The sequence below is a fragment of the Sciurus carolinensis genome, chromosome 16 (genome assembly GCF_902686445.1).
Source record: "Sciurus carolinensis chromosome 16, mSciCar1.2, whole genome shotgun sequence".
Lineage (NCBI taxonomy): Eukaryota > Metazoa > Chordata > Mammalia > Rodentia > Sciuridae > Sciurus > Sciurus carolinensis.
Window position 1 is genome coordinate 65276127 of NC_062228.1, and position 26099 is coordinate 65302225.

General features: G+C 52.2%; 2 protein-coding genes across 4 annotated transcripts; one reads left to right on the forward strand and one right to left on the reverse strand.

The window, feature by feature from the left end:
* The first annotated feature begins 637 nt into the window (after positions 1-637).
* Znf865 (zinc finger protein 865) lies at positions 638-11046 on the forward strand. Of its 3 annotated transcripts, XM_047529492.1 has the most exons (3): positions 923-1003; positions 7017-7145; positions 7394-11046. In XM_047529492.1, the coding sequence occupies exons 2-3, from the start codon at positions 7131-7133 to the stop codon at positions 10586-10588; spliced, it is 3210 nt and encodes a 1069-aa protein (XP_047385448.1). In that variant the 5' UTR covers positions 923-1003; positions 7017-7130; the 3' UTR covers positions 10589-11046. The 3 variants fall into 3 exon arrangements, with proteins under 3 accessions (XP_047385447.1, XP_047385448.1, XP_047385450.1); XM_047529491.1 differs by lacking the exon at positions 7017-7145 and having other exon boundaries at positions 638-1003; XM_047529494.1 differs by lacking the exon at positions 923-1003 and having other exon boundaries at positions 5452-7174.
* A 2350-nt stretch (positions 11047-13396) lies between these two features.
* Znf784 (zinc finger protein 784) lies at positions 13397-16867 on the reverse strand. Its single transcript, XM_047527044.1, has 2 exons — positions 16377-16867; positions 13397-15192 (listed from the first exon to the last, which is right to left on the reverse strand). The coding sequence occupies exons 1-2, from the start codon at positions 16452-16454 to the stop codon at positions 14305-14307; spliced, it is 966 nt and encodes a 321-aa protein (XP_047383000.1). The 5' UTR covers positions 16455-16867; the 3' UTR covers positions 13397-14304.
* Between the last annotated feature and the right edge of the window lie 9232 nt (positions 16868-26099).

Genomic DNA, 26099 nt, shown 5'->3' on the forward strand with positions numbered 1-26099 from the left:
TCTGTTAGAAAGTGCTGAAGGGTGGGCATGACTGGCGGGAAGGAGGTACCCGAGCGAGGGGGAACAGCGGGGGGGAGCTGAGTAGATCTGGGCCTCGCCGCTTGAGGTAGGGCTGAGTTGGGAGGAGGCTTGTGGAGATACACGAGGGGAGCAGTGTCAAGTGTGGTAAAGCTGTGGTTGAGCTACAGGAGACCCTCCTGGAGGATATTTTAAAACACAGAAGCTAGGCCCTACCACACAGGTTTCTTCCATTCAGTAGGTTTGGGGCAAGGAGCTGGACGCTGACTCTTACTGCCTGCGAACCACTGGTTCAAGGAGATGCTTTAGGTGCGAGGCATAACCACTGTAGTCAAGTTATGAGGGTCCTGCAGCTGTGGCAGAAGGACAGGATTTAATTCAAGGGGCGGGTACAGCTTAAGTGGGGTCGGAGCTTGGAAGGGGCGTGGCTGAGGGCGTTGCTTGGACCAGGGAGGGGATCTCCAGAGAGAGGCTTGGAGAGAAGGAAAGAATGGAGAAATTTGGTGGAGGTGGGGGCGAAGGGTATAGGTTTGGGGGTCGGGGGTGGAGCCTATGAAAGAGTGCGACGAGAGGGGCGTGGCTCAGAGCCCGGGGGCGGGGCCCAAGCGTGGGACCGGAACTCAGGGTGTGCCTTAACCGGATGTCCGCAGTACGTGGGCGGTGCCCAAGGAAGAAGCGGGCACACCGGGCGCAGGCGCACCTGGTTCCGCTGGCCCACCGGAAGCTGCCTAGGCCTTCCCCCGCCCGCATCACCCCAACAGTGCGCAGGCGCACTGCCCCTCCCTGCGCCGCCGCCGCCGCTGCCTCTTTCCGTCCTCCACGCCGGCGCCTCAGGAACGGGCGCGACTTCCGCTTCCGGGCGGGCGGCGCGGGGCTGCCGGGGAGGGGGAGGGGGCGGCACTTCCGGTCGGGCCCTCGGGTCTCCCCGGAGCGGCGGCGCCTCCTCCGCCTCCTCGGCCTCCTCCCGGCGGAGACCCCGGCGCCGGTGAGTGACGGGCGCGCGGCCCGAGGTCCCGGGGCGGCGGGGGCGGGGGGCCCCGCCCTGGCCTGCAGCGGTCCTCAGGACGCCCCCCAGAACGTCAGTGCTTCTCCGCCGGGCGCTAGCCAGGCCCCCCCCCCCACTGCTCTCCAAAAGACCGCTCCAGATGTGCCCCGCATGAACGCCCCAGCTCGGACGGCTGCCGGAGGACCTTCATTCGTGACGGTCCCCTCAATTGCCAGGCCCCCCACCGATGCGCCTTCGTAGGATCTCTTTCACATAGTCCACCGTCATTGCCTCTTGCAGGGCAGTCCACCGATGCCACCAGCATTGCTCCTCTTGTAGTGCAGCGGCTCGTGAACCCTCTGTTAGTGACTTCTAAAGGACTGCCCCCGGGAGGGCTGCATTCGTGCTTCGCGACGCAACTGGCCCCCACTAACGCTGATCACATACATTCCAGTCCCAGCGCCCCTTTTGTTGTAAAAATGCTTTCTATTCTGATCAAAATGCCTTTTACCCGTGCAGCCCTCAGTAATACCGCTCAAGAATATCCCTTTCAAACACACCCCTCAACGAACAGCTCCCTCTAGCGTTCCCCGTTAATACCCACACCTTCCCTCCCTCCGCAGGAAAACCTGTCGGTTAGGGCCAGGCCCTGATTCTGGCCTTCTTTGCCTTCAGTACTTCTGTTCTAGAACAGAGCCCGGCAGTGGAACTTTCTTAGCATACTCCCTTTCCCCTAGCATTAGCCAATTCTGTCATCACTTGCAGCCAGCTCAGCTGACCCAGTCCTGAACTTCCTCGAGAAGGTTCCCTGGCTCCACCAGGGTATGACACACCTCTTAATGTAGAAGTTTGTTGTTCATGGAATGAATATTCACTCTTCCCGGTCCAGGGCATATAGCTGGGAAGGAGAAAGGTGCAGATGGTCTTTCATCTTATGAAGTTTTACAGTTTAATTGAGGCAGATCAGAAACAAGAAAACAAATAAGCCGTATAAAGGCGGTTCTCCTAGAGGCTCCTAAGCTACTTCAGAGGTGAAACTTGAAACATGAGAGGTAACTTAGCCAGGCAAAGGTCTTGGTGAACAGCCAGGGGGAACAGCATGTGCATGCATGGTAGACCAGCAGCAGAGGAGGCTGGTGAGGGTGGAGCAGTAGAATTGAGGGGAAGCATGAGAGGAAGGAAAGCTGAAGGCAGAGAGCCTTGGGTTACATCCTTTGGCCCAAGCCCTGAAGGCTGATCATTTACTTGTTCATTCAACACACTCATTTGGCAGCTGTTTCATGAGTGCCTGCTTCACCCTAGGAATGCCACAAGAACAAAACAGGCAAAAATCCCAGTCCATGCGGAGTGGATATGCTGTCGAGAGGGCAGACAACTAAAAATCAAAATGCACATGAATGTGAAGTCATACAGTGGGCTAAGGGGACAGAGTTAGAGGGCTGGGGTATCATGAAGGCCTCACCCAAGATTCCCTCACCCTCCAATAAGCCATAGGATAAAAAGTTAGAACTCCACTTCTTTGGACAACTGTGATCCACCAGCAGGTTACTTTTAACAATCTCTCCCCAGGAGCAAATGATTAAGACGGTGAGCCCTGAATTCCTACTTGGGGCTCAAATCTTCAAGCAAATCACTTTCTCTCTTCTCCTTGTTCATTCATTTAATCAATGAATACTTACCACGCCAGGCACTCTTGTAGGTCCTGAGAACAGGGTAGTGAACAAAATGTAAAAATATTGCTTCTGAGCTGTGTTTCGTGGCACATGCCTATAATCCCAGTGACTCAGGAAGCTGAGGCAGGAGGATTGCTAATTCAAGGCCAGCTTCAGAACTTAGTGAGGTTCTAAGCAACTTGGTGAGAACCTTTCTTAAAAATTTAAAAGGACTGGGGGTGTAGCTCAGTGGTAAAGCAACCCAAGGTTCATTTCCCAGTACCTCCCCTCCACCAAATTTTATTTTATTATTTATTTATTTATTTATTTATTTATTTATTTATTTATTTTACTTCTGGCAGGTGCAGTGGTGCTTGCCTATGATTCCAACTACTTGGAAGGCTGAGGCAGGAAGATTTTAAGTTTGAGGCCACCCTGGGCAACTTAGCCAGATTCTGTCTCAAAACAAAAACAGTTTTTTTAATAAAAGGTTAGGGTTGTAGCTCAGTGGTAGAATACTTGCCTTACATGCTCAAGGCTGTGGGTTCAATTCCCATTACTGAAAAAAAACAAAAATAAAACACCAAAAAACAAAATAAAAGCCACTTCTGTCTGGAGAGGGAGACCAGCAAATCAAGGCAGGGTAGCAGAATGGAGCATTAGGTGATGGTGAGTGGCACTGGGAGAAGTGAAGCAGTGTGGGGAGATCAGGATGTGGGCCTGGCCACAGGCGACAGTGGTCACCAAGAGCCAGTTTGAGAAGACAACAGTGGAGCAGACAGGAAGGAGGTGAGGGAGTGACAAGGTGGGCACTCCAGGCAAGGCAGCAGTGGGCAGGAGTGGAGCAGACACGCTGGTGTGTGTGGGGACCTGTGGGGGCCACGGAGGCCATCCAGGTCATCCTAAGGACTTCGAGTTGTGCTCTGAGTGAGTGGCAGCACTGCAGGGTTTTGATCAGAAGGTCGTGGTTTGACTCTAGTCCTGTCTAAATGGGAATAGTAATGCTTCTGAGTTTGTGGTGAAGTTGAGACAAGTCTCATGAGTCAACAAACAGCAGAATTCAGCAAATGCCAGAGGCTTACCATGGATTGGGTCAACCCACAAGATTTGGGATTAGGTGGCAGGGAGGTGGGTGAGGCAAAGCCTGTCTGCAGTATATGGTGGAATGGGGGTTTCACCTTTGTCTTGGAAGATGGAATACTGAAAGCATATTGTAGGGGATCAGAGCATAGAATCTGGAACCCCACCACCACCTGCTGTGTGATGTTGGGAGATTCATTTACCTCTTGGGCCCTCAGTTACTACTTCTGTATTTCGGAGTCAATATGTGTAGCCTGGGCATGGTGGTGCACACTTGTAATCCCAGCAACTCTGGAGGACGAGGCAGGAGGATCCCAAATTCAAGGCCAACCAGGGCAACTTAGTGAGACTCTGTCTCAGACTTTAAAAGTGGAAGTGGTAGTGGGGGATGGGGATGTAGTTTAGTGGTAGAGTTACCCTGGGTTCATTTCCCAGTACTGGAAGAAAAAAAAACCCAAAGTAATTGAACTTGTTTCATAAGGTGCCTGGGAAGAGGGTTTAGAAGAGCACTTGACCGGTAAGAGGCTCTTGTCCAGGGTTCCATACCATTCTGCATCACTGTTATGATTCCGACAGACTGGAATTTCATCCCGAGCAGCTTTGTTGCAACTGAATAACTCACATTTCCTGGCATCAGAAACAACCAGAATCAAGTAGCTGATTTCCTTCTTATTGGCCATGTGACCCTGGGGGAATAACTTGGCTCCTCAGTTTCCCCACTTACCAAATGGGACCAAGAATGGCTTGAGACTGTTGTGAGGCCCCAAGGGCATGGTACCTATTAAACTGTCCAAAAGTAGATGTGAGCAGTTACAACTCTCACTACCTTCACTGTGGGACATCTCTCCCAGAATGCCTCTCTACCTAAAGCCCTCTGTGACACTCTTCCCCATAGAAAGACAATGTAGACTTGAGTCCTCTGAAGGAGGAAGTACCTTCTTTCTCAGTGGACGTGCTCTTGAGACTGACCTGTTCTCTCCCCATTCATGCACCCGCTCAGCATCTGCCGCACTTGCCCTCCACGCCACAGCACTGTTTCCAGAGCCCATCTTCTGGGATTCACTGCTCGATAGCTCCATCTCTGCACGTGTCTGCTTCCTGCGGGTGTGGTAGTCAGCCTGGTCTTGTACATTTGCTCATCCCACTGATCTTTATCAAAACAGGCATTCGCAGCCATCAGTTTCCCTCTGCACACTATATTGTGTTTCTTCAGCGTTGGTATGTTGTTATGTTTTCATTCCCTGCAAAAAGCATTTTCAAATTTCCCTTGTGATTTCTTCCTGGAGCCATTGGAGATTAAGGAAGGTGTTTATTCTACATATCAGCAAATACTTGTCAGGTAGTGACACAGTGTCCACACAGGTACTGTGCTAGGTCCTGGGGTCCCATTGGGGAACAAGACAGGCCAAGTCTTTTCTCTCTCAGTGAGAGCAGACAGTAAACACACAGCAAGGAATACTTAATAAGCCAGTGGCAATAACTGTGACGTAAAGAACAGTGGGATGATGGCTTGGGAATGCAGACCAGAAGGAAGCTCAGGAGGGCACCTTGTTGAAATCTGAGGAAGAACATTCCAGGCAGAAGGAAAATCCATGCTGATGTTTTGTTTTTTTTTTTGAGATAGTGGCCACCACCCCCTCTTACCAGGTTCCTTGTGTAACCCTCCCTCATACCGAGAGGGAGGTGGGAATAAGACTCCTGCCTCCACTCCCAAAACACAGCCCCTGGGAAAACACTCCCATGGGGCTTGGTAGTGGAGATGGGGTGCTCTTCTGGCTGCCCAAACCAGTTGCTTCATTACAGACTGTTGCTCTGTGACCTTGAGCAAGTCACTTGGCCTCTTTGTGCCTCTGTTTTCACACCTTTCCAATGAAGGGAACAGGTGTTCCTGTCTCGGTTGTGGTGGGGATTCGGTGAGTTAACAGGTAATGTGCTTAGGAAGGTGGGCAGCCTATGGAAATGCCAGTTGGCCACAGCTGTTGGTAACAGGTGCCTCGGTGGAGGTGAGCCAGGGTAGTGTCCGCCTCCCCACCACTCCAAATTGCTGCCCTGGTCCCAGCATCCTGCACTGGGTGCTTTCTCCCAACCTCTGGGGGCCCGACCTACGTTCCACCTTCAGTCTGCCAATTGCCATACCTTTGCTCCTTCTGGAGAGGGATTAAATGGAGGTGGTGTGAAGGGCATGGGATGTCAAGCCTTGTCCAAAAACAAGGACACTCAGAGCTGAAGATGAAAATATCTAGCGCTGGGGTGGGTAGGGCAGAGGAGACACTCACCTTCCATCTGTGGCAGGAGAGAGCCTGCCATGCTGACAAAGGATGAAAGATCTGTGTCTTGGGAGGCCCTGGGGATTCCTAAGGTGGGCTGGGGACTGAGCCAGGGCCCAGGGGTAGGGGTGATGGGCATGCAGCAGACCCCACAGGCACTGCTTCTATTGGCTCAAGATCTGGGTGGGCCCTAAGAACTGGGAGAGCAACGGCAGGAGACAGTGCTGCGGCAACAGTGTTCAGACGGGGACAGCTGTAGTCTGGGATGAGAGGTGCTGGGAGTACCTGCCTGCAGAGAGGGGTCAGGGCAGGGGCTCAGGCTCCCCCAGGTGTATGGTGTCATCTGGTGGTGTGCACAGCTCAAAGGACAGATGGTTCCATTATGTGCTATGTCACCCTTCTTCAATCCCCCTGAGTTGAGGACTTTTAATCCTGTTTCAAACGTGGAGAAAGTGTGAACCCCAACAGATGGCATCAGACCCCAAGTATTCCCAAGCCCAGGGCCCATGACATGTTGGGTCATATCAGGCTGTCTTCCAGAAACCCCAGCACCCTTGCAAGCAGACACTCCTTCCCACCTTGAGTTCCAGGAACACCCTCTTTCCCAGTACCAACTCTTCCCAGTTCTCTTGCCTTTTCCCGACTTCCCTGTTTTACTCTTGGAAGCAGCAGCAGCAACAGCACATGGTGATACCTTTCATTCATGAGGTGCTTAGAGTGCCAGTAGCCCTTTACCGCATGCTAGCCCTGAATGGTAACAGCCCTGTGACTGGGGCTGTGCTGCTCTCCCCTTTGGAGATGAGGAGATGACCACATAGCTAGAAAGTAGCAGGGCTTAGATCTGAACCTGGTTTCTCCCTACAGAGCCACCATCTTTTTTTTGGTGGTGCCGGGGATTTGAACCCAGGGCCTTGTGCTTGCGAGGCAAGCACTCCACCAACTGAGCTATATCCCCAGCCCAAGAGCCACCATCTTGATCACTCTGATAGAGTTGCTGTTACCTTCATTTTACAGAAGCACATCCTGAGGGGTCTGAGCACAGGAAGTGGAGCCAGAGGCGACAGAGAGTCTTAGAACTGAGATCAGAGTCTTCTCCAGTACCAGGGGAATTAGACTGAGAAGGAGAGAATGGACTTGCAGGTGGTGAGGGGGAGGATCTGGAGATCGGGGAGGTATGTGAGGACCCTGGAAAAGTTGGGGAGAGATGGAATTAGCTGGAGAGATGGAGGGAGTGGACAGGGTGGGCATTGAGGGCCTGAAGGTGAAGGGCTGGGAGGTCCTGGGCTAGTGCAGTGAGAGGAAAAGCTGGGGACAAGAGGCTGGGTGATGACAGCTCCTTTTGCTGGCAAGGTACCTGCCCCTTTCTTCAGCCCCCATCCTCCTCTTTACAGGGTCTCCTTTCTCCCCATCTGCCAGAAATGGAGGCAAACCCGGCAGGCAGCAGCGCCGGGGGTGGCGGGAGCAGCGGCATCGGGGGCGAGGACGGGGTCCATTTCCAGAGCTACCCATTTGACTTCTTGGAATTCCTCAACCACCAGCGCTTCGAGCCCATGGAACTATACGGGGAGCATGCCAAGGCTGTGGCGGCCCTGCCCTGTGCCCCGGGGCCCCTGCCCCAGCCTCCGCCCCAGCCCCCGCCACCCCAGTATGACTACCCACCCCAGTCTACTTTCAAACCCAAGGCGGAGGCCCCTTCCTCCTCCTCCTCCTCCTCGTCGTCCTCCTCGTCCTCCTCTTCTTCCTCCTCCTCGTCTTCCTCCTCTTCCCAAGCCAAGAAGCCGGATCCGCCCCTGCCACCTGCTTTTGGGGCCCCCCCGCCTCCGCTCTTTGACGCTGCCTTCCCTGCCCCACAGTGGGGCATTGTCGATCTGTCGGGACACCAGCACCTCTTCGGAAACCTGAAACGAGGAGGGACAGCTTCTGGACCGGGGGTGGCACCTGGGCTGGGTGCCCCTACAGGAACCCCAGGGCCGCTTCCAGCCCCCTCGCAGACCCCACCAGGACCTGCTGCAGGGGCAGCCTGCGACCCAACCAAGGACGACAAAGGCTACTTCCGAAGGCTGAAATACCTGATGGAGCGGCGCTTTCCCTGCGGGGTGTGCCAGAAGTCTTTTAAGCAGTCCTCGCACCTGGTGCAGCACATGCTGGTACACTCGGGGGAGAGGCCTTACGAATGCGGCGTCTGTGGCCGCACGTACAACCACGTCTCCAGCCTCATCCGCCACCGCCGCTGCCACAAGGACGTGCCACCAGCTGCCGGGGGCCCACCACAGCCCGGACCCCCACTTCCTCAACTGGGCCTCCCAGCGCCCACAGCCAGTGCAACTGCTGCTGTCCCCACCACGGTGTCCTCCGGCCCCCCGGTCGCACCTGCAGCGCCCGCCGCCTCCGGGGATGCGAACACCGCCCCTGCTGCCGTTGGTGTGCCCCCTGCAACCACCGCCGGTGGCGAGGGCCCATTTGCCTGCCCACTCTGCTGGAAGGTTTTCAAGAAGCCCAGCCACCTTCACCAGCACCAGATCATCCATACAGGCGAGAAGCCCTTCTCCTGCTCCGTGTGCAGCAAGAGCTTCAACCGGAGGGAGAGCCTCAAGCGGCACGTGAAGACGCACTCCGCGGACCTCCTGCGCCTACCCTGCGGCATCTGCGGCAAGGCCTTCCGTGACGCCTCCTACCTCCTTAAACACCAGGCGGCTCACGCGGGAGCGGGAGCGGGGGGCCCTCGGCCAGTGTACCCCTGCGACCTGTGCGGCAAGTCCTACTCAGCGCCGCAGAGCCTGCTTCGGCACAAGGCTGCCCATGCCCCACCTGCGGCCTCTGAGGCATCCAAGGAAGGGGCTGCCTCGGTCCCACAGCCCCCGCCCACCTTTCCCCCTGGCCCCTACCTCCTGCCCCCAGACCCACCCGCCACAGACAGTGAAAAGGCGGCGGCCGCCGCAGCAGCAGTGGTATATGGCGCCGTGCCAGTCCCCCTCCTGGGTGCCCATCCGCTGTTGCTTGGTGGGGCAGGGACCAGCGCGGCTGGAAGCTCTGGCTCCGGTGTCCCCGGAAAGACGTTCTGCTGTGGCATCTGCGGGCGCGGGTTCGGGCGCCGGGAGACCCTGAAGCGCCATGAGCGCATTCACACCGGAGAGAAGCCTCACCAGTGTCCCGTGTGCGGGAAGCGCTTCCGTGAATCCTTCCACCTGAGCAAGCACCATGTGGTGCACACCCGTGAGCGACCCTACAAGTGTGAGCTCTGCGGCAAAGTCTTCGGCTACCCGCAGAGCCTTACCCGTCACCGCCAGGTGCACCGGCTCCAGCTGCCCTGCGCCCTGGCTGGGGCCACTGGTCTCCCCACCTCCCAGGGCGCCACAGGAGCCTGCGGGCCTGGGGCTTCCGCCACATCCGCCGGACCAACTGATGGGCTAAGCTACGCCTGCTCAGACTGCGGAGAACACTTCCCGGATCTCTTTCACGTCATGAGCCACAAGGAAGCCCACATGTCAGAGAAGCCATACGGCTGCGACGCCTGCGGCAAGACCTTTGGCTTCATTGAGAACCTCATGTGGCACAAGCTGGTCCACCAGGCTGCCCCAGAACGCCTGCTGGCACCCACACCGGGTGGTCCCCAACCCCCTGATGGCTCCAGCGGCACTGATGCAGCCAGTGTGCTGGACAACGGGCTGGCGGGAGAAGTCGGGGCGGCTGTGGCAGCACTGGCAGGAGTGTCCGGGGGCGAGGACGCCAGCGGAGCTGCTGTGTCTGGGGCCGGTGGAGGTGCCACTTCAGGTCCTGAGCGCTTCAGCTGTGCCACATGTGGCCAGAGCTTCAAGCATTTCCTGGGCCTAGTGACTCATAAGTATGTCCACCTGGTGCGTCGGACCCTGGGCTGTGGCCTCTGTGGCCAGAGCTTTGCTGGCGCCTACGACTTGCTCCTGCACCGGCGCAGCCATCGGCAGAAGCGGGGTTTCCGCTGCCCGGTATGTGGGAAGCGCTTCTGGGAGGCGGCCTTGCTGATGCGCCACCAGCGCTGCCACACAGAGCAGCGGCCTTATCGCTGTGGTGTGTGTGGCAGAGGTTTCCTGCGCTCTTGGTACCTGCGGCAGCACCGCGTGGTGCACACTGGAGAGCGGGCTTTCAAGTGCGGCGTGTGTGCCAAGCGCTTTGCACAATCCTCTAGTCTGGCGGAGCACCGGCGGCTGCACGCGGTGGCTCGGCCCCAGCGCTGCGGTGCCTGTGGCAAGACCTTCCGCTACCGCTCCAACCTGCTGGAGCATCAGCGGCTGCACCTGGGGGAGCGGGCCTACCGCTGTGAGCACTGTGGCAAGGGCTTCTTCTACTTGAGCTCTGTGCTGCGCCATCAGCGCGCCCACGAGCCCCCTCGACCTGAGCTACGCTGTCCCGCTTGCCTCAAGGCCTTCAAGGATCCCGGCTACTTCCGTAAGCACCTGGCGGCCCATCAGGGTGGCAGGCCCTTCCGCTGCTCCTCTTGTGGGGAGGGCTTTGCCAACACCTATGGCCTGAAGAAACACCGTCTGGTGCACAAGGCGGAGGGCCTAGGGGGCCCTGGACCAGGGGCAGGAGCCCTGGGGAAGGATGCCTGATCCCAGAGCTCCCATCTGCCACTCCAATCAGATGTCCCTTCTTGACTCCCTGCTCCTGGGGCTGCTGAACAGACTGTCCCCCATTCCTCACTATCACCCATCCTTCCGAACTTCAGGTGGTTGAGCCTCCTTCAGGGCCCATGCCCTACAAATCAAGACTGAATCACTCCCATCCTGGCCCTCTGACCCTCCCCTCGTTCTGTCAGACACCGAACCTAACCCTCTGTCCAACCCTCTTTCATAACCCTCAGCAGCCACCCCCAGCAGCATTCTGCCCTGGGAGCTCTTTGGTGGATATGGATCTGAACTGCCCCCACCCACACCCCTGAAATCTGGCTGGACAGCACTGAGTGAGTTGGGAGGACAAAGGGGCTTCTGGGTGCTCTTGGATTGTGGGGTGGGGGGTGGGGTGGCAGACGCAGCTTGTACAGAGCAGAGAACAATAAATCTTATCAACATGGTGGTTGGAGTTTGTCCTCAAATCTCAGGGAGAGTGGGCGTTAAACATTGGCAAAATGCAAGGCTGAGAACGTTGGTTTCCTCAGGGTTGTGAGTCCCAGGCACCCTCTGCCTCACACCATTTTAGCTGGGCTTTTTTTTAGCTGAGGCTTGGCCACATTCCCAGCATTGGTCTATGGGTTGGGTAGATGGAAATTAGCAAAACAGGTAGAGTCTCCCCTCAGGAGCTGACCAGGGCTGCAGACTGCCCTTCAGGGCACCTTCAGCCTTTGTTCACTTGCCACCATTTCCTGAAGCCTCCTGTCTGCTAGGTCCCAAGCTGGGGAATGGGTGAGTTGGACACAGCCCTCACCCTCCAGGAAGACTGGAGAACTCCCGTCAGGCACATCATGGCCTCATGTGGACTCACATTTACAGCTCGCTCATAGCACCTGCTTCTCCAGGACCATGATTTGGGGTTTCAAAAGCCCTTTCAGGCCAGGCATGGTGGTGCATTTCTGTAATCCCAGCAACTTGGGAGACTGAGGCAGGAGAATGGCAAGTTCAAGTTCAACCCTGTCTCATAACAAAAAATAAAAAGGGATGAGGAAAAAAAAAAAAAAAGGGATGGGGATGTAGCTCAATGGCAAAGCACCCCTGGGTTCAATTCCCAGTACTTACACAAAAACAATCCTTCCACAACTCCCATTTTGGTTCTCAGGACTGTGTGATGTATGTCCTGCAGTGTGCGTTTATTCATCCCATTTGTCAGAAGAGGAGCCTGGGGTCCTGGAAAACCAAGAAGCTCTGAGGATGCCTGGCCACTTTTTGGTAGAATTGGGACTCCAATCTCTGGGTACTTTAATACTGAAATTGACGATGACATGGTGAGAGGCACTGCCTGGGCAGGTCTAAGGTGACCCACAAGAAGGCAGCAACCCCGTGTGGCTGCCAAATTCTAGTGCTGCAGACCTACCATGAAACAGGCCTATACCAGTGCTCCAGGGCTCAGAGGTCAATTGGAAGTGAAGTGTCACTGCAGACTGAGGGAGCATGGAGCAGTCACCTCCCAGACTGGGACGAGCCTTAGAAAAGCTTCCGTGCAGGGCGCATGAGACCTGAACAGTGGGATAAAGCAACAAGGGCTTGCCAGGTAAAGCCATGGGCAAATAATCCCAGGAAGAGGATAAGGTGTATCTAACGAAGTCCAGCTATTCTGGAGAATTTAAAATCTACTAGTAGCTGGAGGTTGGAGTGGATGTGCGGCTGGATCCCGAAGGGCTTGAATTCTAAATTGTATGGTTTGGAAGTTTTTTAGGCCAAAGGCTGAAAACTGGCAGCTGCCAGGCTGGATGCAATTCAAAATATTTAACTTGTGTATTAAAAAAAAAAAAATTTTTTTGGAGGGTTGGAGATGTAGCTCAATGGTAGAGTCCTTGCATAGTATGCCAAAGGCCCTGGGTGTGGCTTAGCTGGCAACATTGTAAAATCAAAGGATTTTACATAATGTTAAAATGGAACTTTGAAAACCTTGGACAAATCTATCAACCCAGTCTGCATCCCTGCTGGTGCTGAGTAGCCATTACTATCTGAGGTGTAAATGCCCCACTTGCTGGCAATCCCACCACTCCTTGTTGAATCCCAACACCGAGCCCAAGTGTCAGTTGCCATATTTCACCTCGCAGGTACTTTTGCCTTTAATCTGGCCACACAGTTCTGGTGTTTACATTTGTGATCTCTTCTCAAAGGCACAAGGAGTTGTGGATTGGTGCCAGGGATACACATGGCTCCAGTGTGGGGGAATGGAGTGGGGAAGGCCTCAGCTGGGCTGCTATGCAGTAAAGTTGTGAGGTCACTGCTGGCTTGGTCTATAAGAATAGTGACAAGGAAAAGAAGTATCCAAATGTCACAGATACTTAAGTGTTCAACACAAGAAACTGGTAAGGGGTTAGGTGAGGGAGGAATGTCCAGGTTCCTGAGATGGGGAGCACAGGTGTTTTTCTGGGGCAAATGGGTGAGTTAAGTCCCTGCAGGCTGTCTTGTGGTGCTGGCTAAGTGGGACTGACACTAGTGGCCTATTGTCTCATGAGCAGACCAGGACTAAGCAAATGTGCTTACGACCTCGATGTTGGATCAGGACATCTGCAGGCATCCCTACATTGTACCAGTCTTCCCAAACCCTTCTCCCACTTGGAAATGAAAGGTCTGAAGACCCAGCACCTAGTCAATCACATTCTCAAGATGAGAACACAGGCTTGGGAAGTGGTACAGTGCAACTTAAATGTTCATGGCAAGACTACAGCATGGCTCTGTTCCCCAACTTCCCCAAAGCAGACAACCCAGATACCAGACTGACAAAGAGAACCCCTTCATCAAGTCCTTTAATAGAACAGACAAGATTTCCCACCTCCAGCCCCCAGTCCTCCTTGTTCCACAGCTGGGCCCGAATGCCATGCTGCCATTAGTAAGTCCTTCCTTGGGACTGCCTGGGACTAAGCAATAAGCTGCTTCAAATTCAGAGTGGAGGAAATCAGAGAAACCTAAGGCTTCTTTGCAGATATGTTGGACCACAGGCTCCAAGCCTAACACTTCAGAAAGGGGTTAGCAGGTGGTTGTTTGCTGCTCTCAGTTGCCTCTGGATGGATTAAGGAGGAACCACCATGGGGGCAGAGGCAGCAGTGCTGAATGCAATTCCTATGGTTAGGCTTACATCCTTGAGGCTTCAGTGCTCTCAGCTGTGACTTGGGGACCTTCTGGGTCTCTTTACAGATGACCTGGGGGCATCTTCTGCCTGGGGGTTTGTATACAACTCAGGTCCAGTGCAGTATAATGAGGTAGGCAAAAGATTCCATCACAGTCCACTTCAGGGAGCACCCAACTTAGTCCAGCATTCTGCAGGACTAGATCAGGAACACTGGTATACCCCTGATTTTCCCACCTTCCACTCAACTGTGGCTCTCCTTTGTAGTGTCCAGGTTCTTTTGTAACAGGCTGTTTTGCCCAAGGACAACCTAACAAGGATGCAAACGGCAGTGAAGTGCTTCCTGTGGTCCTCATGTTTAGCTGGGCACACACAGGGCTGCATCAACACCTCTGTGGCATCTCACACAGGTGTAATGTGGGTCTCTGGGAGTCCACAACTTGGTTCTCTCCCTTTATGCTCCAACACCAGCGGCTCATTCCCTACCCACTCTGGCCCTGCCTCCTTTCGCCCACACCCTCCCCTGCAATCAGCCTCCTTTTTCAAGAATTATTGCCCCCAGCCCTGCTCTCCCAGCCTACTGGTCAACCTTCACCTTCGCCTTCACCATCTCCCCACGGCCCCCTTCCAGGGTGCTGCCTGTCCCACTCCCTGACCCTTCAGCCACCAATGATCCCAACTGGCCTCCGGAGTCTCCCAACCCAGGCCCAGGCCCGTGGAAGTGGGTGCGCTGGTGCTTGCGGAAGTTGGAGGAGTTGTTGAAAGTGCGATCGCAGAGGGTGCAACGGAAGGGGCGCTCTCCAGTGTGGATGCGGGCATGCCCGCTCAGCACCGAGGACTGCGTGAAACCCTTGCCGCAGATGCCACAGTGATACGGACGCTCACCGGTGTGCACCCGCTCGTGGTCTCGCATGTCTGAAGAGCGGCGGAACGGTTTGGCGCAGAACCTGCAGGCGAAGGGTTTCCCCACGGCTGCGCCAGCAGCCGCAGCGGCCATCACCACCTCCGACCTCTCCTGCGGCACCCCGGGGCTTGGCTCTCCAGCTGCTGCGGCTTGTGGAGGCCTGCCGGAGGTGCCCGGCTCCAGCCCGTGTCGGTGCTGGTGCCGGAGCAGTGGCGCTAAGGCCTTGAAGGCCCGCGGGCACAGGGGGCAGCGGTAGGGCCGCTCCCCCGTGTGCAAGCTGTAGTGAGCGCGGAGGCTGGCGGGACCCGGGCAGCTGTGACCACACACGTGACACCGGCTTGGGTCCCCACCCTGCCCGCCACCATCCGCGCCTGCCACGTGGCCATGTTCATGGAACAGCAGCTCGGAGACCAGTCGGAAGGCAGCTGGACACAAGGCACAGTGGAAAGAGCCTGGCTCTGGTGGCTCTGGTACCAGCGAAGTGTCTGTGACCTTTACCACCTGGATCTCGATGAGGTCACTTGGGGGTGTGGCGGGATGGCCATCATCAGGCACCAGGACCTGGGAGAGGGAGAAGAACAGAGAAGCCTGTGGGCCCTGCCTGGAGACCTCCCCATAGGCCCCCACTTTCTTAAAGGTCTGCTCCACTGCAGGCCAGGGCGCCCTCCACTAGTAGGTTGTTTCCAAGCCCAGGATGCTGCTGTGAGCCCTCAGTTCTTCCCTCTTGCCCCAAATACCTCAAGGACCCAGGCTTTTCTCTTCTCCACCCAAGTTCAAACCCCTGTGGTTTCTTGCTTCTCCTGCTGAAAGAGCCTCCTAGAGGGAATCTGTTCCCACCTCTGTCCCCTTATAATCCACCTCCCTTGAATGGGCTCTTGAAAATGTAAATCAGATGAAGCCACTTTTCCACTCAAAACCCTCCCACAGGTCCAAAAGAACCCCAAACCGTCACTATAATAGCCACCCTGATCTGACTCCTGCTTATCTCTCTGACCCCAGTATAAAAAGAAGCCGGCACCCAGCTGACCTCTGTCGTCTAAATTTAGCTCCCCAACCCCCACTCTATCAGCTCACTTTTTATTTCTTTTATAGAACGTATCGCAAAAATCTCATTTATAGTCTCTCTCCTCTCACAGGATGGCAAGCTACAAGAGAACACAATCCTTGTCTGTCTTGGGCACCTCTCCATTATAGACCCTGAACAGCAGCTCAGTAAATGTTTGTTGAATGAATGAATGTACTCAGTTACTCTCCATCCTGAATGAGGGGAACGAGGAGGAGGTTCCAAAGTCATTTGGGAAACCCATTCCTCCCCGCAAATTCTCCTGTGGGTATTACCGAGACATAGACATCCCTCCACCCCAACATAGTGACCTGATAATTACTCCCTTTCAGGGTCACCTTTGGAACCTCCAGGCAAGTTGACTAGCCCAAGAATTTTCCGGAGACCCCGCCCCCATGAAGGCATTACCCTAATTATGCAAACGAATCCCTGAGATTCCTCACCCACGACCCAATCCTGCCCCACAGACAACCCCGGTCGCTAGGCCCCGCCCCCTATGCCCCGCCCCAACCCCATAGGCTCCTCCCTAAGCCCCGCCCCAGAAAATACTCAAGAAGCTCCGCCCCCAGGGCAGGCACCCTGATTCCACCCACGTCAACCCTCATAGGCCCCGCCCCCTGCCCTGCGACCGCCCCGCCTCCCGCCTCGAGCCACCCCGCGCAGGCCCCTTTGTCGCCCGCACCAGGTCCGGCGGCTCCAGGGATCGTGACTCCGGGGTCGGTGAGCTCGGACTCGGGTGCTCCGGGCGCACGGCGGCCATCTTGTGCCCAAGCCCGGTCCCCGAGGCCAATGGTCGCTCTCCAAGGGGGCGGGGCTCGGGCTGGCGTAAGAGGTTCTGCGCCGGCGCACTGCAGGGCGGAGGGGGCGGGGCCAGGGCGGGTCTCCCGGGCCACTGTCAGCTCTTCCTGCGGGAAGGTGGCCGGCGAGGAGAGATGTAGCGTGGCGCTGGGTTGTCTGCATCACCGGGCGAGGGATTCAGACGCCCCTTTTAAACCGGCACTAGCAGACCCGAAGCTTGCTCGGTGGAGCCTCAGAGAGTGGAAGAACTGCGTGTCGTTTTCATAGCAAACGTTTCTGTGGTTGCCTTCTCGGCGTGGCTCGTGATAACGTAGTGATGCGAAGTAAGTTCATGAATAAAAGGCTTTTTTAAAAAAGTCGGTGTCGATGGGCTGTGGCTCAGTGGTAGAACGCTTGCCTGGCATGTGTGAGGCACTGAGTTCGATTCTTGGCACCGCAAGTAAATAAATGAAAAATAAAAACCCACCAACAACTAAAAAAAATTTTTTTAAGTCGGTGTCGAGAAAGATTCTCAGTAAACAGCAGCTCAGGTGGTCCCGAGAGGAAGCAAACCGCGCGAGCGGGGATGCCTGGAGGAGAGAGCGCAAACTCAGAGGCTGCGGCAGCACCAAGGACAGGGCTCCGTGCTCTTTCTGCGGCCTGGCTGCGTGCCTGAGTGCGTCACTGCCCTTCCCTGGAACACTCCCCTTTCTCCTGGACAGAACTCAGCACTGTCGTGAAAGCCCCGGGAGGAAAGAGACGTCGAAGAACCGCGGAACACTCTTACATTGTTTCCTTGGCAGGGCAGGAGAACCATAAATGTGACGGTCGCTCCCAAGTTTGCTGTCCCTTCGGGGAACACGGTAGGGTTGCATTTTTCTTTGAAGTTAAATGTAGTCGTGCGATTTTCTTTGCAGGTGAAAGTGATGTGTGTCCCCCTCAGCACGCATTAAGAGCCATAGAGCGATCCACAGCCTTCCATTCTTCCCGGGTTTGGCGGAGATTGTTGGTCAAAGTGAAGTTTCCATCAGCCTGGGCTCCGGAGTGACTAATGAACACAAAGCTGGTGCCTTGGATGTATAACGCTTAAAACAATCATTGTTATGTTGAGCCACTGAACTTTGAGATGGTTCCTGTGCCCCAGGTCCTAAATCATGCTAAGCACACATTCTATCATGGAGCTTCACCCACAGCCCAGATAGGTAGCCTTTAAAATAAACTTTTGTTGCGTTAATTCCTTTGATCTTTGGTTTGTTTTTGCTGCAGCATAACCTATCTCAACTGATACACATCTTTTACTTATATTTATTTTGTTACGAACACTTCTGCATAGGAAAGAATACAGAATAATATAATTCCTCATCCTCAACAAAACAACACTTAAAATGTACATAACTCATACAGTCTAGTCTGAGCCTTCTGTGTACCTGGACATTCATTCTCCTCTCTCCCTTGCCTGGGGTTATTAGGTTTTGCATTTGCTCTTCCTCATTCTCATGCATGGCTTTTTGTTTGTTTTGTTTTTTGAGACAGGGTCTCACTAAGTTGCTGAGACTGGTCTTGAACTTGGATCCTCCTGTCACAGCTTCCCAAGTCGCTGAAACGACAGGTTGTGCACCACCACACCTGGCTCATGCTTATATTTAAAAAATTTTTGCTATATGTATGAAAAGATATGAACTTGTTCTGCATGTTTTAAAATTTGACAGTAAATTATATAACAGTGCAAACTCTAATTTCCCCTGCCTTGGTATTGTTTTGGATTGGCCCAAAATTTTATTATTACAAACAACATTGCCACAAACACCCTTGCTCATGTCTCCTTGAAACCAAAGGGCATTTTCTCTGATACCCCTGGAGGTTAGGGATGTAGCTCAGTGGTAAAGTGCATGCCTAGCATCACAGACCCTGTGTTCTATCACCAGCACCACAAAGAGCAGCAACAATATCAACCAAGTTTGGGAGATACAGATTATCCACCTGGGAGCTGAATTGCTGGATCAAGGAGTTTGATCAAGCAAATTCAGCCACAGTGGAATTACAATGACTCCATAACTTACTGGGAAATCTTGGGTAAGGCATTTAATAATGCATTATGGTTTTCATGGACCCGGGAAACTGTATCTTTGTGGGTCCTTTCAACCCTAAAATACACTACAGATTATATTTTATAATTACTCTGGTATATAGATGAACATAACCAAACATGGATTATGTTTTTCTTTTGATTGCTTTTGAAACGGGGTATCAATATGTTGCCCAATCCTGACTTGAACTTCTGGGTTCAAGAGATCCCCTGCCTCAGTCTCCCAGGTAGCAGGAACTACAGGTGTGCACCATCCTGCCTGATTTTCTTGTAATATAAAAATAAACTAAAATGTGTGTGTGAGTCCCTTAGGGTACATGGGCTCCAGGCACTGCATGTTCTTGTTGAGTCTAATAGACAAGTAGCCATTCCTGTCAGGTTCCTAATTCACAAAAGTAAGATCATACATCACACAGTCCCTATAAGGATGAAGAAGTCTCTAAAATGTTTTGAATAGTGTATGATACAAAGTAGGTCATGTGTTAGCTAGAATTATTTCTACCAATTTACACGCCCACCAGCAATGACTGGTGTCCCCCTTGGTTGACATCCTTACCAACCACTAGTTGAACAAACTTTTAAATGTTTGCCACTCTGTGGGTGTTAAGTGGTTCCCCATTTGTCAAATGATATTTGGGGCACAACTCGTTCTCTGCTCTCCCTTTCTTGAGAGTCAGGATGATTTCATCTCTGCAGCCACAGAGAAGGCACGTAGATGCCCCAGTGAGTTAGTGAGTGACTGGATCTTTGCAATAAAGACTCGTTTACTGGATCTTGAGATCATTAAATATTTGAAGAGGAAAGTGTGCTTCAATTGAACAACCGTAAGTTTTAAAAGATGGAAAACATGGGTCCAGATCTGTTTATCCATTTGCTGTGCAAATTTGGGCATGTGGTGTCTCCTCTCAGTGTCCAGCTGACAGCAGCAAAGTAAGCACCCTTACACCATTTGGCAGGGTTGTGGTGAAAGCACCACAGAACACCAAGGGTCCAGCCTCAATCCTGGAAGCAACTGGTGCTGAATAACTCTGGGTTTATTGCCCCTTTCCTGTTGCCTTTCTTGAGGCCCTTGGGGCCTGGCCTGGCACGGACAGCCTATCACACGACCTGAGGCTACACGAAACCAACATAAGATGACATAAAGAGTCTGCTTGGGATCAGAAGATACGGGATCCTTCCTTGCTTCTTTTCATATATATATATATATTTTTTAGTTGTCAATGGTCCTTTATTTAATTAATTACTATGAGGTCCTGAGAATTGAACCCAGTGACTCACACATGCCAGGAAAGTGCTCCACCACTGAGACCAGCCCCTGCCTTGCTTCTTTCTCTCACTTTCTTTTTTTTTTTTTTTTTTTGGGGGGGGTACTGGGGAATCGAACCCAGGGCCTTGTGCTTGCAACACAAGCACTCTACCAACTGAGCTATATCCCCAGCCCCTCTCTCACTTTCTTACTATGAAATCCTGAGTGTGCCACCTCACCTCATTGGTCCTGGACTCCTTGCCTCAAAAACAAAAACAAAAAAAGTTCATGAGGATTGAATCCAGGGGTGCTACATTATTTGACTACATCCCCAACCCTTTGTATTTAATTTTGAGGCAGGGTTTCACTGAGTTGCTCAGGCCAACTCAAACTTGCCATCCTCCTGCCTCAGCCTCCTCAGCTTCCTCAGCATGGGATTACCAGCATGCACCATCATGCCTTGCTTGTCCTTTAAAACTGATTGGTTAAAAGACTCACCATATGGTTCAAAGATTCCACTCCTAGTTATGTGTCCAAGAAATAAATACATAAGTGCTCACAAACAGCATTTTTTCATAATAGCCAAAGTGCAGAAGTAACCCAGATGTCCATCAACTGACAAATGGATGAATGAAATGTGGCATATCCATACAATGGAACATTATTTGACCATAAAAAGAAATTAAGTACTGACACCTGCTATAATATGCATGAGCCTTGAAGACCTTAAGTGAGTTGGACACTGTAATCCCAGTGGCTGGGGAGGCTGAGGCAGGAGTGTCATGAGTTCAAAGCCAGCCTCGGCAACTTACAAGCAACTCAGCAAGATCCTGTCTCTAAATAAAATATAACAAAGTGATGGAGATGTGGCTCAGTGGCTAAGACCCCTAGGTTTAATCCCCAATACAAAAAAAGAAAAGGAAAAAAAGAAAAAGAAAAAAAAAAACATTAAGTGAAATAAGCCAGACAGAAATGGTCACATAGTACGCACAGTATATGATTTCATTCACACCACACATCTAGACCAGGGGAATCTACAGGAGCAAAACCCAGGTTAGAGTTTCCTGAGGACGAGTGGCGAGTGACTGGAGGTGAGGGAATGAGGGAGGGCGTGGGGATGGTGAACGTGTTCTAAACTGACCATGGCGATACGTGCACATATCTGCAGCTTTGGGCAAGTGGTGTCTCCTCTAGTGTTCACCTGACATCTTCACATTGGGCCCCATAACACCATCTTGGCAGGGTTGTGGTGAGAATGGCCATAGTGATGTATGCCCTCAGCCATGGAATCGTGCCATCCAAGTGGATGAACTGTAGGGTGGGTGGGTCATATATCAATAAAGGTGTTTTTAAAAATGACTGGTTTTCAGGGTAAAGTGTAGATGATATTTAAACATTATAAACTTATGCAGTATCCCAGCAGCTACTTCAGAAACTGAGGCAGGAGGAAGGCAGGTTTGAAGTCAGCCTGGGCAACTTTGCCAGATCCTGTCTCCAAATAAAATAAAAAGGCCTGGGGGTGTGGTTCTGTGGCAGAGTGCTTGCCTAGCATGTGCAAGGCCCTGGGTTGGAACCGAAACCAAAACCAAAACCAAAACAAACAACCTACATAATGTGTATGTTCACTGTGCAAGCCTTTCAGCTTTTCTCTGAAAATTCTCAAAATAAAATGTTGGTATCGGGAACCTGCAGCCAATATTTAAAATCCGATTTTTGAAAACTCCCAAGTCATGGCTTATCCATGTCAGAGTGCAAGCCCCTGGAAGTGAGAGACCATGTCTTCATCAGTCCCTCCAGTAGCTGTGCACACGCGCTGGTATCTGGGATGTTGAGGTATTCAAAAACATTCTTATTTAATTTTTAATTTGTATTTTTGTCATGACAGAATGTTCAATAAAAACATTTTTAATTAGTGAATCAATGAATAAGTGTAAATGTCTATGAAAAAAGACATACGTGTACTGACTGTGACATGAATAAATGAGGGAATAGAAGCTAGTAATGAAAAAAAAAATCTAGTAATGATGGTTGCCTGAAGTCCTAAGCCAGTAGTAAACCACCAAGAGGTCCTCCTCAGGCCTCCCTGTCTGGGTCTCTCAATGGCTTAACGTCAGCAGGTTAACTGATGCTTATTGTAGGCTCACTGGGTACCGTCCAGAGGTAGACCAGGTTGTGCTCACCAAAGAGGAATTCCTTGTTTCTCAGTTCACTTTCATTCTGACATTTCTAGGGACAGAAAGGAGCGCAGAGCAGGTAAGCCCAATTCATTGCACAGATGGGGGGAAATGAGATCCAGCGTAGGGAAGGAGCTCACTGAACCTAGTCAGCCAGCAAAACCTGGACTACCTGGAAAGGCAGGAAGAAATCTAAGAGAATTAAGAAAAAGGGCACATCAATGAAAGTTCAAAACAACACATACCCAGGAGCATTAAGTATGAGAAAAGAAAGCCCAATCAATTCATTTAAAGGATAATAATTATCATATGCAAATCCCAAATTTTAAAGGATAAAATTTTTATGAATTTCTCATCGCCCGAGACAGTTCTATAATGCTTTTTATCTTACATTCTTAACTACACTTCATACAACAATTTTGTAATACCATTTTGTTTTCTCTTCTCCTTTATTATATTGGAGATAAAACCCAGGGCTTGGGATTACAGGCATACGCCTCCATGCCAGGCTTTAATACCATTTTAGGCATAGAATAGAAAGATAATCAATCTTTGCTTTAATATGGTTGATCAAACATTTCATTTTTGGAGCTGGTGTGGTGGCAAATGCCTGCAATTCCCTACTTGGGAGCCTGACAAAGGAGGATCGCAAGTTCAAGGCCAGTCTTACAGGCTCTGCCTGGCAACTAACAAGATCCTGTCTCAAAATAAATAAATAAATAAAAGCGGCTGGGGATATAGCACATTAGTAAGAGTGCCCCTGGGTTTAATGACCAAAACCAAAAAATATATATAAAGGCTGGATCAGTGGTAGACAGCCCATGCATGAAACTCTGGGTTCAATTCCTATCACTATCTATCTATCTATGTACATATACATTTGATTTAAAATTAATAAATATATATACACATATTTATTTTTGATAATGTAGTAAAATTTTTATTTCAGGTTCATAACTGTTGTAGTTTTAGCATTGTTGTCAGGTTTGGGAAAATCCTAATCAAATTTCTTGCATGTGAGAATTTAACAGAGCTACAGGGTTTTTTTTTTGGGGGGGGTGGTTTCTGGGGATTGAACTCAGTGTGTGATGGACTGACAGATTTGGCTTCATGGAAACGGTATAGGCCAGGCTATATGGACAATGACTAAACAGACTCCATTTTGCTCTGAGACTCCATGTTAGGTAGGAAATGCTTCTCCCATGGGAATGCCCATCTCTGTACCCGTCATCAATTATTTAGCATGACATGTTTGGCAACACAAAATGACGAAATGGCAATTCTTATGAAAAATCGTTCTTTTTTATTCCTGTTTTCCAAAACAATGTACCATGTCAATGGTGATGTCAACAGCGATTGTCTAGATGTTAGTAACCATTCTTTAGTTTGTACCTAAGTGAGGTCATTTTGACCCACCTTCCCTTCTGCTGGTGATTTCAGATCCCATGTTAGTTTATAATTTTGAATCATAGCAACAGACACTTATGATTGATGTACTGGTTTTTGGTATAAGAACCCCTACAACTCTATGGTTGGGGCTGTTCTCCCAATAACCATTTTTGGGGTGTTGTGTGAGACAGCTGGCCGGTTTAATAAAGACTCTCAAATTTGGACTTCTCAGTGGTGAGCGCTCTGTTCTTAAGTTGCACCCCATAACGAGGGCACTCGACCACAGAGCCACATCCACAGCCCTATTTTGCATTTTATTTAGAGACAGGGTCTCCCTGTTGCTGAGGCTGGCTTTGAAGCCACGATCCTCCTGCCTCAGCCTCCCAAGCCACTGGGATTACAGGTCTGCCAGAGTTGCAGTTTTTGAGCAGTGACTAATCTGAAATAATCTTTGAATCATGGTTATTCCTTACTCAGGAAGCATTTAGGCCGGTGAGGCCCCTCCAAACTGAGCGCTTCGTGTTTAAAGTGTAAAGCTGCTTTGCTTCCATGAAGGGGGAGCCTAAAGGGATGAGGCTAGGGTTCAGACTGGAGCCTTGTTGTAGGGGCCCTAAGGCCTCTGGTGGGAACCTTCCTGTTACCAACCCCTCTGCCCATTTTAAAACAGGGGAGCCCTTTGGCTCTGAGGACTGGGAGCCCAGGACCGAGACTGGCTGAGTTCTGAGAGCCGCCCTTTCCTACCCTGGGCCTCAGCCCCCAGTCTATGCAACTATCCGGGTCCGTCGGTCCCCGGCTGGGTCGGAGCGAGAATGGAGAGACAGAACACTCCTCTGCGGCTGAGATCATGCGGCTCCCACCTGAGAGCGGAGGTGGCAGGTCGGGCAGGGCGCGGACCCGCGTCCCGGGCGCGAGTCCGGCCGCAGCACCTGGCAGGCGCCGGGGCCTCGCTTCCCCTCGCGCGTCCCCGGGGCGGCCGGCCCCGCCCTCACCGGCCCGCCCCTAAAGCCGCTGTCCTGCGGCCGCCGTTTCTGCTCGGCGGACCAGACAGGCAGCCCAGATAACGGGTCTGATGGGCGCGGCGGGCCGGGGGCTCCAGAACCGACGAGGTCGGAGGGGAGGCGGTGTCACCAGCGGGATGTCGGCGGCGGGTAGACGGCCCGGGCGGAAGGCAACGAGAGGAAGCCGGAGCGCAGAGGGGTCGGCGGGAGGACCATAGAGAGGCGGGGCGCGGCTAGAAGGGCCCGGAGCGCAGGCCGAGCGGTGTGGGGCGGGAACTGGCCTCCGAAGACCGAACGAAAGAGCCAGGCTCCTTAGATGGAGGCCTGTGTGTCAGCGGCTTCTGGCTCAGTCCATCGCGCGTTCTGGAGTGTGACCTCCCTCTGCGTATCCTGTTGTCATTCGCGAAACAGAAATGATTCTGTTGCCGCTCAAGGGAAAGAAAGAAAGCCGTATACAAAAGTACCAAGCACAGTGCCTTTGCACGGATGGTGTGGAACACAGGGGAACTAGCGCTGTTAGTTTGGCCGGTTGAACTCGTTTCTGCATCTCACCTTCTTCATGGGGTCTCCCATCCTCCCACATCCCTCCCGACCTCAGAACTTAACGCTTTGTCTTCTGGGTGGCAGCACCAACCTCCAGGGCCTCACCTCTCAATTCAGTAGCCCCATCAAAACGTGCAGGCGAAGATCTTCCACAAGGTAGAAAGCCTTCCACAGTTCCTTCCGGAGCCAACATGAGAAATGCAGCTCTTCAGCCTGAGAGGGTCCGGGGCGGTGTGTGAGCTCTTCGTCTTGGAGTGTGTGAGACAGAGCTCTTCAGGAGGCAGTGCCTGCCAAACTCTCCTCTCGCCACTTTGCACTCTGGCCACATGCAACATGACACCTCCCTGAGCACTCTTACTGTCACACCTGCAGGTGTGTCTTGGGTTGTCATGGAATTACGACAAGTTGTGTTTTATGTGTAAAATGAAACCCAGATTTCTGAAGACTGGTTTATATGTAACCTGTTCATCTGGGGCAACTCATTTCCTCCCAAAAGCGATCTTGCCTCCTTTCTCACTCCTCAGCTTCTCCTGCACTGCTCAAGGCCACCGGTTTCAGAGGAACATTTCTACTGCCCAGTAACTGTGTTCCCCCATGAAGCCCTAGTGCCAGCAGCACACAATTCAAGTTCCTCAGGCTGGCAATGTGTTTGTCTCCAGTCAGGATCGCCCCTTGCTGGGCTCTGAAAGATGAGCAGTTGTCTGTGCTTTTCTAGTCCTGGATTTTGCACCCTCCATTCACTTTGCCTGCAACTACACTAGCTGTTCCCCATTCCAACCTATTCTCCTGTGACCACAAGTCTGAACTCAGACATCTCCTCTGGAAAAACCTTCCCAATTCTGTGACCCTCCCTCAGTTGGAGCGTCTGCTCCTCCTGGCCTCTTGGAGCTAGTGTTGCATCATAGTTGCCTGTTTATTGTCCTCTCCTGTAGACACGTCTGTCCAAAATAGTAGCAGCTGTCTGTCCAAAATAGTAGCAGCTGGGCACTTGAATTAGGTCAAGTTGTGTTTTATGTGTAAAAATGCAAACCAGGTTTCCAAAGGGGTTCGTGTGTGTGTGTGTGTGTGTGTGTGTCCCAACCCAGTGTCTGCGAACCAGTCACAAGGGGCCAGGAGACTGAAGAAGAGGCGCACTGACCCAGGATTGCACAGGGTCCCACTTTTGAGAGCTTTACTAGCAGAAGCATGGTCA

Bases quoted from the DNA above. Each gene is read 5' to 3' on its own strand.
- Znf865 (XM_047529491.1), top strand. From the start codon at position 659: ATGTCCGCAGTACGTGGGCGGTGCCCAAGGAAGAAGCGGGCACACCGG. The intron at 1,004-7,393 runs GTGAGTGACGGG...TCCTCTTTACAG, and splicing joins CGGCGGAGACCCCGGCGCCG to GGTCTCCTTTCTCCCCATCT.
- Znf784 (XM_047527044.1), bottom strand. From the start codon at position 16,454: ATGGCCGCCGTGCGCCCGGAGCACCCGAGTCCGAGCTCACCGACCCCG. The intron at 15,193-16,376 runs GTGCGGGCGACA...TCCCTCTCCCAG, and splicing joins CCCTGGAGCCGCCGGACCTG to GTCCTGGTGCCTGATGATGG.